The sequence below is a fragment of the Pecten maximus genome, chromosome 13, assembly GCF_902652985.1.
Source record: "Pecten maximus chromosome 13, xPecMax1.1, whole genome shotgun sequence".
NCBI classification, from domain to species: Eukaryota; Metazoa; Mollusca; class Bivalvia; order Pectinida; family Pectinidae; genus Pecten; species Pecten maximus.
The window spans coordinates 28,398,712-28,413,356 of NC_047027.1; the positions used below are offsets into that span (position 1 = coordinate 28,398,712).

The 14,645-nt window shown below is 33.9% G+C and overlaps 1 protein-coding gene across 1 annotated transcript in view; it reads right to left on the reverse strand.

Annotated features, from left to right (window-relative positions):
• The window catches only part of LOC117340615, a 64,798-nt gene extending 56,241 nt beyond the window's left edge, over positions 1–8,557 (reverse strand). Inside the window, exon 1 of the mRNA XM_033902379.1 lies at positions 8,456–8,557. Coding sequence (XP_033758270.1) covers positions 8,456–8,504 — 49 coding nt within the window. The 5' untranslated portion in view covers positions 8,505–8,557. The remainder of the gene's footprint in view (positions 1–8,455) is intronic.
• Between the last annotated feature and the right edge of the window lie 6,088 nt (positions 8,558–14,645).

Genomic DNA, 14,645 nt, shown 5'->3' on the forward strand with positions numbered 1-14,645 from the left:
CTACCACATACTACCTATTGTCTCATGAAATACGACACAATATCGTATAATATGTTACAGAAAGACGATTTTTATGCTATTAATTTATAAATTTCTTTATACAAAATGGATACTAGTATATTCAGGAATGAACCGGACAACGAACCAAAACTATACACTTACACGTCAATCTACGATACATGTATACTGCCACGTTTAGATCATTTAAAATGATTACATGGGTACCGTTTGCTGTTTTTTAGAAAAAATCTTTTGATGACTATTAGCCCCTGTGAAACGATTATGAATAATTCATGAATATTCATTAATAGTTCATGAATTATTCATGAACAAAATTCATGAATATTCTTGATTTATTCATGAATATTTTCATGAAATTCATGAACTTAAAACTTCATGAACATTTTTTTCAAATTATGAATATTCATGAATTTTGTAAGAAAGTTTTTCATTCATGAAATCATCATAGTTCATGAATGTTCATAAAGTTTTTCATTCATGAAATCATCATAGTTCATGAATGTTCATGAACATTTTCTTTCATGAGAATTCATGATGAGTTCATGAATATTCATGAACTTAATACTATGATGAATACTCATGAACTTTTTCATTCATGACAATTCATGATTAGTTCATGAATATGCATGAACTTAAAACTTTAATGAATGTTCATGAATCAAATATTTCATGAACATTCATTAATCCTGAAATCAATATTTTCATTCATAAAATCATCATAGTTCATGAATATTCATGAACTATTCTATTCATGATAATTCATGATAATTCATGATTAATTCATGAGTTATGAACTTATTTAGAAAATGAATTTGCATGCATTTTACCTCTAAATTTCATCAAAGTTTGTCATGAACTGTACATGTATCACTATGCATGTTTGACAATATCCTTGTAGTCCTTCCATTAAAAATTGCATTCAAATGGATCCATCACTTGTTTCAAAATTCATAACTGCTTGAAATGAGTATATGTACACAATCATTTGGACGCAAAATCCTTTTAATATTCTTCAGATAAGAGTGATTTATGTTCATTATTGCATTAATTCTCATTGTACATATGAATATGATGTGTGTTTGTACAATTTAGTTAAATGGGCAATGCAATTTAAGAAATGCCAAAGCTGTTATGTGTTCATTCCAAAACGGCTGACATTAGGATAGCATCGGTCTGCAAATATGTCCGCGATTTACTTAAATGTGTATTATATATATTCTAGAATATTATGTGCACTATGTAAATTTAGGTCACATGCATGGTGATTGATTTTAAGTTAATTCTTACCTATAAACAGGTTGACATATTTCCAGAGTTGAATATTTCATTTCCTGGTAGTGTTGTATTGATCATGAAGCAGGTATGGAAGATAAATACCTGCCTTCATTTGTAAAATAACATGTTATTTATCTCTGTGAGAAAAGCCTCATGGCTGCCATGTATTGGAACTCTCCTGTTAGAAGTTTTTGGGCAGGAAAAATTTGGCGGGAAATTTGAAGTTTTCTTATTGTAAAGGGGTTTAGTAAGCCTGTAGTTAGCCTGTAGTTCTTTAAGCCAACAACGAAATTGTAATATAGACATGGAAACAAATTTAAAAACTTTTTTATTCAATTTAAAATGTAAGGTATCTTTTTATTCAAGAAAATGTTCAATTTCTAAGTCAAATTCTCATTCATTAAAATTCTTCAAAATTCATTACTATTTTATTCATTTTGATGAATTTTAAAGAATATCATCAATGCATGAAAATTCATGAATAGTTCATAATCACATAAAATTCTCATTCATTAAAGTTCTTCAAAATTCATTATCAACTGTTCTTACTATTTCATCATTTTGATGAAATTTGATGAATATCATCTATGCATGAATGTTCATGAATAGTTCATAATCACATATGATGAACAATCATGAATCTTAATGAATTTGTAAAATTATTCATAAAAGTTCATTTAGAGTTCATGAGAGGTATTTGATGAATATTCATGAACATTTTTTCATGAATCAAAAACTTACAGTATTCTTGAAAGTTCATGAATGATTCATGAATGATTCATGAACATTCATGAACTCATGAATATCATCTCGCAGGGGCAGGGCCGTTTAATGCGTAATTTGAGCATGTATTGGCCCTGAAAAGGTGCTGAGATGTACCATGTCTGGATGATAATTCCGGGGGTACTTGATGTCCAAGAGTTTTGTAAGAAATGGTATCACGCAGACTGTCAAAGTGTTACTGTAGAAGTCTTGAAAACTTTCTCAAACATTCCGGAGGATTACATTTGTAAGTTGTGTCGGTCGGATGGTAACAACTTTGACTTCTTGCACGGGAAGACCCGACTACAAAAGGTAAGAATTTGATTGAAAGCAAAAACTTTGTTTTATTATATGAAGATTTATGTTTTATCATATGAAGATTTATTTGTTAGAATATGTAATATCGCGTTTTCGTTTTGCAATTCATTTCTATCATTTTTTTTTTATTTAATTGATACTAAATATTAAGTTATGTGATTTGTGAATTAATTACAAAACCATTTCCCATTTTTCGGCATTCATGTTTTTATTTCATGGATCCAAACTTTAGCGGGTGGTTTACAAGATAGGGGTACTAACAGTAGGGTTTAGGAATGTAGGGCGATAGGAATTACTAACTTTTCATGGACAAGTTTTATCAATTTCGGACAATGATCCGGGAGTCACAGATAGCTGTACCTTCAAGTGGATTTACAATGTTTATACAATGTAGTTTTGACATTTTTGAATAATTGACCAGAATTTATTTCAAATCAAGTATACATTGCATCTAGTATCCACATCTTATTTCAAACCACTGCATTTGGATCGTATTTATAATCCTACTTTTGGAAAAATTACAGAACGATATCAATATTGGTTTGTAACAACCCATGCCCTCCTAATAAAGGCTATTCAAAGGGTGATCTCTTACCATGTTTGATTTTGTTATTCAATATCACTTTCACAATAATAAAGATAACAAGAGATCCCAGAGGGATCTTGGCGCCCACCATTGAATGATCTTCATAGGTTCCATGTCAGATTGATCTTTTCTCTACTTTTCCCTTCATTTTACTAATCTGTGCAAATTGAGACATCCCTCCAGTACTTTTCAAACAAGGGAATCCTAGCTATATAAGAAATTTGAGATTTAACGATAATGGCTGTTTGTTTGCCAGGTTGTTTTCAGGACAGACTGGTCCAAAAATGCAATACTAGGGACCAAGGGGAACCTACTTATGAAATTTGAGAAAGATCCATTCAGTACTTTGAGAAATAGAGATAACAAACTTCAATTGTTAAAATCCAAGATGGCGGTCTGTCGGCCATGTTGTTTTCTGATTGGTCTCAAAACGCAATATGCATAACTAGGCACCAAGGGCAACCTACATAAGAAATTTCAGAAAGATCCATTCAGTGCTTTCTCAGAAATAGTGATAACAAACTTCAATTGTCAAAATCCATGATGGCTGCCTGTCGGCCATGTTGTTATCCAATTGGTCTCAAAACGCAATATGCATAACTAGGCACCAAGGGAAACTTACATATGAAATTTGAGAAAGATCCATTCAGTACTTTCTCAGAAATAGTGATAACAAACTTCAATTGTCAAAATCCATGATGGCTGCCTGTCGGCCATGTTGTTATCCAATTGGTCTCAAAACGCAATATGCATAACTAGGCACCAAGGGAAACTTACATATGAAATTTGAGAAAGATCCATTCAGTACTTTCTCAGAAATAGCGATAACAAACTTCAATTGTCAAAATCCAAGATGGCTGCCTGTCGGCCATGTTGTTTTCGGATTGGTCTCAAAACGCAATATGCATAACTAGGCACCAAGGGAAACCTACATATGAAATTTCAGAAAGATCCATTCAGTACTTTCTCAGAAATAGTGGTAACAAACTTCAATTGTCAAAATCCAAGATGGCTGCCTGTCGGCCATGTTGTTTTCCGATTGGTCTCAAATCGCAATATGCATAACTAGGCACCAAGGGGAACCTACATATGAAATTTGAGAAAGATCCATTCAGTACTTTCTCAGAAATAGCGATATCAAACTTCAATTGTCAAAATCCAAGATGGCTGCCTGTCGGCCATTTTGTTTTCCGATTGGTCTCAAATCGCAATATGCATAACTAGGCACCAAGGGGAACCTACATATGAAATTTGAGAAAGATCCCTTCAGTACTTTATCAGAAATAGCGATAACAAACTTCAATTGTCAAAATCCAAGATGGCTGCCTGTCGGCCATGTTGTTATCCGATTGGTCTCAAAACGCAATATGCATAACTAAGTACCAAGGGGAACCTTCATATGAAATTTGAGAAAGATCCCTTCAGTACTTTCTCAGAAATAGCGATAACAAACTTCAATTGTCAAAATCCAAGATGGCAGCCTGTCGGCCATTTTGTTTTCCGATTGGTCTCAAAACGCAATATGCATAACTAGGCACCAAGGGGAACCTACATATGAAATTTGAGAAAGATCCCTTCAGTACTTTCTGAGAAATAGCGATAACAAGAATTGTTTACGGACGGAGGGACGGACGGACGACGGACCACGGACGCAGGGCGATTTGAACAGCCCACCATCTGATGATGGTGGGCTAATAAAAAAGATATAATTTATTGAAATAGATATGATTAAGTAAAGATATTGTACTTCTTGAAATAGATATAATATTATTAAATAGATATAATTAATTGAAATAGATATTATTACGGAAATATATCGTACTTCTTAGAATAGATATAATTAATTGAAATAGATATTATTACGGAAATATATCGTACTTCTTAGAATAGATATACTTAATTAAAATAGATATTATTACGGAAATATATTGTACTTCTAGGTATATAGATATAATTAATTGAAATAGATATTATTACGGAAATATATTGTACTTCTTAGAATAGATATAATTAATTAAAATAGATATTATTACGGAAATATATATCGTACTTCTTAGAATATATACCTTAGCAACACAAATGACGAAGGAAGACAACTTTTTGACTCGTGCCCTGATCATGACCGGGCCTCGAACTTACGATCTACGGCACCCAACCGCCTAGCCAGAAATACCCGCAGCCTTAAAAAGAACATTTCAATGGCGCAACTTCATCTTGGTAAGACACTTGTAAACACAACCCAGATTTCGTTTAATTTGACCCATTTCAACCGGAAGCTCCCCTTTCACCCGGAAGTTGAATACTTAGACACGTTATCGCATATTGATAACTTTGTTTCCCATCACAAAGGCTAGCATTGTACATTGCTTAAACTACTTTGATAGATATACTGATGAACTTATATACAATGTTAACAGTAATATACTATTTACATGCATTCATGACCAGTTGTTTTACATATTGAGAAAGGAATAAAAGAAACATGTTGGACATGTCTTCATTACTAGCTTGTAAACATGTACATGTAGTACTTGTCCCTGTATGTTCCACTACCGGGATATACTTTTATTGAGACATTGCTATTTTACCTCAGATGTTTAACTAGGTTAGTTGGCAACACATTAGGTAAGGACTGTATTAAAATTGGTGAAATCAAATTAAACCGAGTTGTTGTATTTATTTACATTCTAATGATCAGCTGGTGATGGAGATCCAGTATAGATCCGGATCCCAGTTCAGTTGATTATGTTATACACATTATACATGTATATATACTGAACTATTGATCTATGTATTAAATATATGATTGAAGCTTAGATATCAAGAAATAAATATGTAAACAGTAAAATATTAACACAGAAACACTGACAAGTTTATATTGAATACTTTGTTTAACATATATATATATATATATAACTTAGCAACACAAATGACGAAGGAAGACAACTTTTTGACTCGTGCCCTGACCGGGCCTCGAACTCACGATCTACAGCACCCAATCGCCTAGCCAGAAATACCCGCAGCCTATACCGCTGCGCCACATCGGCGTTCTTAAAAAAGAATGTTTCAATGGCACAGTGATGGTCGGCCCGATACCCTGACATGATCATTGTGGAAGTCGTCTATAAGATGATATGAATACCTGGATCGCAATGTATTTACATACATGGATACGAATTGTACATATATTATATATATTTCTCTCGGTACAACTACGACAGGAAATTCAAATCTATATCTTCGGATCACCAACACATAGTGTATATGATACATTGTGCTAATAAATAGATATATAACTTAGCAAAACACAAATGACGAAGGAAGACAACTTTTTGACTCGTGCCCTGACTGGGCCTCGAACTCACGATCTACAGCACCCAATCGCCTAGCCAGAAATACCCGCAGCCTATACCGCTGCGCCACATCGGCGTTCTTGAAAAAGAACGTTTCAATGGCGCAGTGATGGTCGGCCCGATACCCTGACATGATCATTGTGGAAGTCGTCTATAAGATGATATGAATACCTGGATCGCAATGTATTTACATACATGGATACGAATTGTACATATATTATATATATTTCTCTCGGTACAACTACGACAGGAAATTCAAATCTATATCTTCGGATCACCAACACATAGTGTATATGATACATTGTGCTAATAAATAGATATATATATATATATAGCAACACAAATGACGAAGGAAGACAACTTTTTGACTCGTGCCCTGACCGGGCCTCGAACTCACGATCTACGGCACCCAATCGCCTAGCCAGAAATACCTGCAGCCTATAATGCTGCGCCACATCGGCATTCTTAAAAAAGAACGTTTCAATGGCGCAGTGATGGTCGGCCCGATACCCTGACATGATCATTGTGGAAGTCATCTATAAGATGATATGAATACCTGGATCGCAATGTATTTACATACATGAATACGAATTGTACATATATTATATATATTTCTCTCAGTACAACTACGATATAATTAATTGAAAAAGATATTATTACGGAAATATATTGAAGAAGGCAAAAATCAGAAAAGACAAAAACACTGGGGGAAAAAATTCAGAAACAAGTGCCATGCAAAACAAGTCTCAAGTCTTAAAATACAGTTTTAAATTTGTATTTGAGCATCTATATTATTGTAGGGTTTATATATTTGTACATTGATTGGTATTAATATAATTAGATATATACTTCATTGCTGGATCCAGTCACTTGTAAAAGTGAAGAACTGTTGTATATAAATTATTATTTTTGCATTACATCCTGTGTGTGTGAATGTTTAAATGTTATCTACTATAAACATAATTACTTTTATCATTATCAGTACTTATATTTTTCTTCTTATTATTATATTAATATCGTTATTATTAATATCATCATTATAACTTTATTAATGTTATCGATCATTATTATTAAAATGATTCATAATTAATATTACTACCATTGCATTTATGAAATGTACTGATATTATTGTTTTGATATGTTTGCTTATTTTATCTTGAATAAAATTCATATATCTAAATAAAATTCATACATCTATATATATTTATATAAATGAAAACAGTTTCGTCTTATTTCTTGAAATCACGATGTCACAAATATACACATAAATTTTACTAACAACACATCCATAGTAGATCTATTCTACGTGAAATTTTACATGTACAGTTTTAGTTCGTTGTCCGGTCCATTCCTGAATATACTAGTATCCGTTTTGTCTTTTGTATAAGAAATTTATTAATTTATAACAAAAAATCGTCTTTTCACAACACATTAATCAAAACTGTGTCGTATTTCATAAAACAACAGGTAGTATGGGGTAGTATGTGGTAATATGCCACTTGGAGGAAAAACGCAAAAAATCGTCAGGTGTGCGAATTTACGTACTGTGCGAAATTATGTACCCTTGCTCTATCCGTAAATGAACTTTTGTTCGGCTAAACCTACCAGTGTTGTGTGATTGTGTAGGGGCAGACAATTAGATATTAATAAACTAGCAAGTATACATGTAATTAAATGACAAAAAAAAAAATCATGAATGCATCAAATGTTGAAAAGAAATAATGGTTATGGTAATAGAGTAAAAAAAGGGGGGTTTATGAATACAGTTTGGCCTATTGGCATACCTGTGTACATGTTGACAATGCAGTTACTGTGGTATGTCTTATATTTTATAGATATCTGCGAGTAATCTACCTTGGTCTATGTATTGCGTTGACAACATGTCCGTTAAAATGTTGAATCTATCAACTCCTTTCAATATCTATGGTAATAAATCGACACATCAAAATCAAATGCTTACAATTCATGGTCCGGAACCTACCCTGACATCAGAGATATAGGTGCCTACCCACATTCTCAAATTGTTTTGTGCGTTCATGATTGATCAACACACCTAAAACAAATCCTGCTCTGCTCTTATCATTTGTGGTTTTAAAATATTCAAAAATAAGTGAAGCAGATATAGTTAAAAAAAACTTACCAAGAAGTGTTGTCGCAAAAAATACGATGAAATACATCAAATTTGCCATTCCGAAGTAGGCCTAGTCAGTGTCAGCTCCGATGACAACTTCCCCTGCAGTGCAGGCATACGTATGCTGTGCAGGATTAGGATTTCGTACTGTAAGCAACAAGTCGGTTTGGTAGCCTTTATTCCGGAATATGAGTAGATTAGAAAGTCTACTGAAGTTAAAGTGACTAAAAATGTAAAATCAATACTTAATATAAATCAGCAGATTTAAACAAAATTTTTTTTATTTTTATCAGGATTTTTTAAAATCAATTTTATGAGCTTGCCTCTAAGATTATCAATACTGTAGTGTACTTTCAGTATCTAATTAATATATATGATACACTGTGTACGTTTGTGGTACCCATTTCCTGTTTTGATACAACGGTAGAGTGAGGGAGGGACTATTGGTGTGTGAATACGTTCCTGAAATCCTCAAATGATGGGGCACACTCTATTAAAAGATTAATAATAAAGCTACAAGCTTACATGGACGTCGAATACTATGAAATATGAACTATAAAAACTGGCCATAATCTCTGGCTTCCGAAATTCAAACAGGTAACAAATCTAGCCTGTAATTATGACCAGTTTTACCGGATTAGTATACTACAGTGATACAAGATGAAAAGAGTACCACCACCCAAAACGGATCACATTTCAGTAAATAAATAAATAGCAATGTTTACGGAACAATCGCTTAAAACACCGAGAGTTACGGACCAGATATTAAGGCAGATCACATTTTTTTCTAAATGCAAGGCATTTTGTTTGTTTGCCTTAAAAGGATAAAAGATAAATTCTAACTTTGGGAAGCCTGGCACTAGCGTAAACTACACGTATATAATTTTAAAAAGTATATCCCTGATGCATACCACGGTATATGGTACAACTGAGACATACATGCTGCTTCAAAAACTTGACCACAGATAAACATGTATATGATAACCACAACATACTTGTTTCATTAAGCATATAAAATGCAATAAATAGAAATTGAATGGGTTCCTGTTAACATATATTTCACGAGTATGACAGAATATCGAAATATTCTGTCATAAGAATATCCTTTATATATATAGCATGGTAACACAAATGACGAAGGAGGACACTATGACTCGTGCCCTGGCCACGGACCTCGAACTCATCACCTCCCACCTCCGGCACATAATCGCCTAGCCAGAAATACCCGCATCTTATACCACTTGGGAGCACGTAATGCTAATCAGGAACGTATAAGTATGTCCCTGTAACAACGTATATGTAAGTGTGTTCAATTACTAGGAACAGTACTTTGATATAATACAATTGTTTACCATAAGCGCGATGCATTAATGTATTAGTTCATCTCTAAAGACCAATAGACACTTAACGAGTTATGTGCCAGCGGGCCGACTTCAGGCCGATGCAAGTTAGTAAGCAATGCACATATTATTTTCTTAATTCATTTATTACCGATTGATATGGGATATCTTACCTACATATTGAAAAAAGATTTTTACGTCGTATCCTGATAAGTGACGTCATTACAGGTAAATAATGACGACATTAGTGCAAAGCCGTGAAAAAGGTGACGAGGTTGTTCAAGTGAATATCATTTTCCCTACATGGTACACCAGCGAATTCGAGTTTTGTACTCTGGGCCACTCGATCATCCACATTTTACATAAATTAGCAGATTAACATCTTGTGTGTCTTTCTAAATCAGATTAATATTTTATTTTCCCTTTGTGTTGTATTCGGTAATTAGGTCTAGTTAAACGCACGACGATTATTTCTGTCTCAAAACACTGTGTTCATCATTACATAATTCACGTTATAATATATGCCTATACATGTAGATCGATGATTTAGTTGAAATCAGTTTATTGTATACTGAACTAGTGTTAATGTTATATATATTGTCATCACGGTATTTATATTTAGGAAAAAATGCTATTTACAATGTAGAAAACATAAGATTTGATAAAAAAGGGTTTCTAATCACCAATAAAAAAAAAACAATATTATGGATCTGCTCCGAAATTCCGGAGCAGGCGCTATACAGATAAATCTGTTGGCTGTATGAAAACTTTCCCACACATTTTCTCAAAGCTAAAGTTAAAAAAACAAGAGCTGTTGGAGAACAGCATAGCTCGTCTCGCAAATGTTTGTCAATAAATAATTAAAATATATTAATTGGAATGGTTTCGCAAATTGCATTAATAATATTTATATTGTTTACTTGATCAGATTATGTTTTGTGAATTCATGCAATTTTCAAAACCATACCAATTTATATATATATAAATTATTTATTGACAAACATTTGGGAGACAAGCTATGCGGTTGTAGATTAAATGAAGATATTAAACACAAATGTAATTGCTTTTGGACATATTTCTTCAATTTTTTGACAACATATCCTAATGAGAGTTGTCTACCTTGAAAAATGTGGACCAGTATAAATTGTCTATTGTGACGTTTTCATATTGTTTTATATTCAGTTTCACCCCAAGGAAGGATAGTGTAACTTCATAGGGACTCTTTTACCAAATATCAGCACCCTAGTACAATCATAAAGTGATGCGTTAAAAAGCTTTCAACATTTGCACGAAAATTTTTAAAAAATGTGTTTTTTCCTCAAAAAAATCTTTCAGTTTAACTCAGGAAAGGGAAAGTTTAACCCCCACAGGGAACCTAATACCATGTATTATTATGCCTTTCAACACTCACAATATAAACTTAACACAAAGTCCAAAGATTTAAAAACAAAAACAAAAAACAGATTTAAAAAGAAAAAATCCAATTTTTTTTTGAAGTTTTACTCCAGGAAGGGATTTTCTTACTCCATAGGGACTCTATTGCCAAATATCAGCACCCTTGTACAATGATATAGTGATGTATTAATACCTTTCAACACTTGCACCAAAAACTTAACGCAGAAATATTCTAAGTCCAAAAATTTGAAAATTCTTTTTTTTTTTTTTTTTTTTTTTTAAACAACATTTAGTTTAACTCTGGCAGGGGATAGTCTAACCCCAGAGGGACTCTATTGCCAATTATCAGCACCCTAGTACAATTATAAAGTGATGTATTAATACCTTTCAACACTTGCACCAAAAACTTAACGCAGAAATACTCTTAGTCCAAAAATTTGAAAATTCTGGTTTTTTCCCCAAAAAATCTTTTAGTTTAACTCCGGCAGGGGATAGTTTAACCCAAGAGGGAGTCTATTGCCAATTATTAGCACCCTAGTACAATTATAAAGTGATGTATTAATACCTTTCAACACTTGCACCAAAAACTTAACGCAAAAATACTCTAAGTCCAAAAATTTGAAAATTCTGGGGGTTTTTTTTCAAAAAAAAAAAAAAAACAATTTAGTTTAACTCCGGCAGGGGATAGTCTAACCCCAGAGGGACTCTATTGCCAATTATCAGCACCCTAGTACAATTATAAAGTGATGTATTAATACCTTTCAACACTTGCACCAAAAACTTAACGCAAAAATATTCTAAGTCCAAAAATTTGAAAATTCTGGGTTCTTTTCAAAAATAACTTTTAGTTTAACTCTGGCAGGGGATAGTCTAACCCCAGAGGGACTCTATTACCAACTATCAGCACCCTAGTACAATTATAAAGTGATGTATTAATACCTTTCAACACTTGCACTAAAAACTTAACGCAAAAATATTCTAAGTCCAAAAATTTTCCAAAATCTGTTTTTTTTTTCCCAAACAATCTTTTAGTTTAACTCCGGCAGGGGATAGTTTGACCCCCACAGGGACCATATTACCATAAATTACTATGCCTTTCAACACTTGCACCAAAAATTTAACATTTGGAAAACCAACGCCGACGCCGACGCCGACGCCGGAGTGACAACATAAGCTCTCACTCTTCTTCGAAGAGACGAGCTAAAAAGGTGTGATATATTATCTAATATGTTACAATATTGAGTTTCGTTACACATTCCTTCCGTACTAATAGACTGGATAAGCAATGGATCAACCAGGAGAGTTTATATAATTACAGAGCTAACATTAAGATTTAATGGATGATATAATATCACATTTAATATCTATATAATGTTATACCCGGTATAGATAACTTTAGATCCTTTATTGGAATATAAACTAATAGAAATCAAAGTTCCATGGAGGACAATGCGTAATAACATGTGTAGACTCGCTCTTGACAAAACTACCTCATTGAAATAATCTGCCAAAGACATCCAGGAAGACATCGGTCAAATCCAATCACACTGACAACCGATATACCAGTCGTCCGACTCCAAAAATGTCCCATCAGTACAGACTCTGGTTTGTCCCACCAGGGAAAAGCCAAAAGTGAGTCGTTGTCAAGAGACATTAGGAAGAAGAAAGTTGATACAAAGAAAAGAAATGATCCAAAATTAATGTGGCAGGATTGAATTTTATTGAATGTATTTGTTTAGTTAGTTGCGTAAAGTTATATTAACGTTATGTCCAGTATAGAGGTCAAGTCTAAAACTGTGACGTCAGTATATATATGATATCTGACTGGCTAGTTGGGTTGGCGCGCGAGACCTTTGTGTGACAATAGGTAGAGAGGCGAGCGACAACGGCGAAGACTGACCAGAGTGTGAATGAGGTATGAAATCGATTTCAACTAACAAACTAATGTATCTGTCTATTTTATTTGATCTTTTTCTTGTCCGGCGTGCGGTAATTTCCGTGAGCAGTTTCAGTATTATTTGTACGGCATTTTATCCTATTTTAAATAAAAGACATATGTGTGCGTACGCGGGGTTTACCTGAGTGACCGCCATTACACTGGCTGGTACGATTGTGTTCATTTTTAGGGATTTCCATTTCGGATGGAAATCACTATTGTTATTGTTATGTTTTTTCTTCTTCTTATTATTATTATTATTACAAGCTTACCGGTTATAAGTATTTATATATTAAAGTATTTAAAATGCTGAAGTATCCATCAACGTAAATATGGTATATCATATACACGTCTCTTCCAGAAGGTAGAAAGTTGTAGTAATCCAAACGAATCAGTCGTGGATACATTTATTATGAAGTGTTCACAATTTGGGTTTGGTTTGGTTTATTTAGTTTAACGTCCTATTAACATCTAAGGTCATTTAAGGACGGCCTCCCGTGCGTGCGACATGCCTGTGTGTGGTGAGTGCGTATGTGTGTTTTGGGAGGCTGCGGTATGTACGTGTAAAGTCTCCTTGTGATAGGCCGGAACTTTTGCCGATTTAAAGTGCTACCTCACTGAAGCATACTGCCGAAGACACCCAGCAGCACACCCCACCCGGTCACATTATACTGACAACGGGCAAACCAGTCGTCCCACTCCAAATATGCTGAGCGCTAAGCAGGAGTAGCAACTACCATTTTTAAAGACTCTGGTATGTCTCGGCTAGGGGACAGAACCCAAAGCCTTCCTCACAGGGGCGAACGCTCAACTAAAGGCCAAAAGTGAGGCAGTGTCAAGGGAGACGCTAGGAAGAAGAAAGTTGTTAAGGAAGAGAAAAGATAAGATCCCAAATTTAGTCGCCTCTTACGATCATGCAATGGGGGCAGCAGGTACAATTCTTACGCCCTACCTGCAGTGTTCACAAAGGGATACCATAGTAACGTGACCCCGGGGTCAGGGTCTGCTGAGAGTAGCCAGATCACACCTGCAAACCAGTCAATTTTAAACAAAGATGCACCCTGTACATAAGAAGAACAAATATACTTGATAGAACTATCCCGTGAAGTAATTCGACTATGGTTGAGAAGAATTATTTATATGACCATATCCGTAAACTGTAAAACGAAAGTAAGTCTTGCCCAACTACATATAGGTTACGATACGACAGCTATGAATTAAAACAGTGTTACTTTCCATTGTAATTCCGCACAATGGTGTCTCAAAAATTGCGAAAATAATCATTAACATACAAATTCGGATTATTATATAAATACTTATTTAATTATTATTCTTAACACTTCTTTTGTGACCAAAATCTCTCAAAAACGAATGCAGATAGAACGTTCATATCTTAGTACATGATAGACAATATCAAGTTGTCGATCTTGGTGCAATTTTATGGTCATACGTTCAACGGTCAAGGTCACAGATCTATAAATAGAAAATTTTTGGACGTTTTTTGAACGATCATAACTTCGTAACGGAT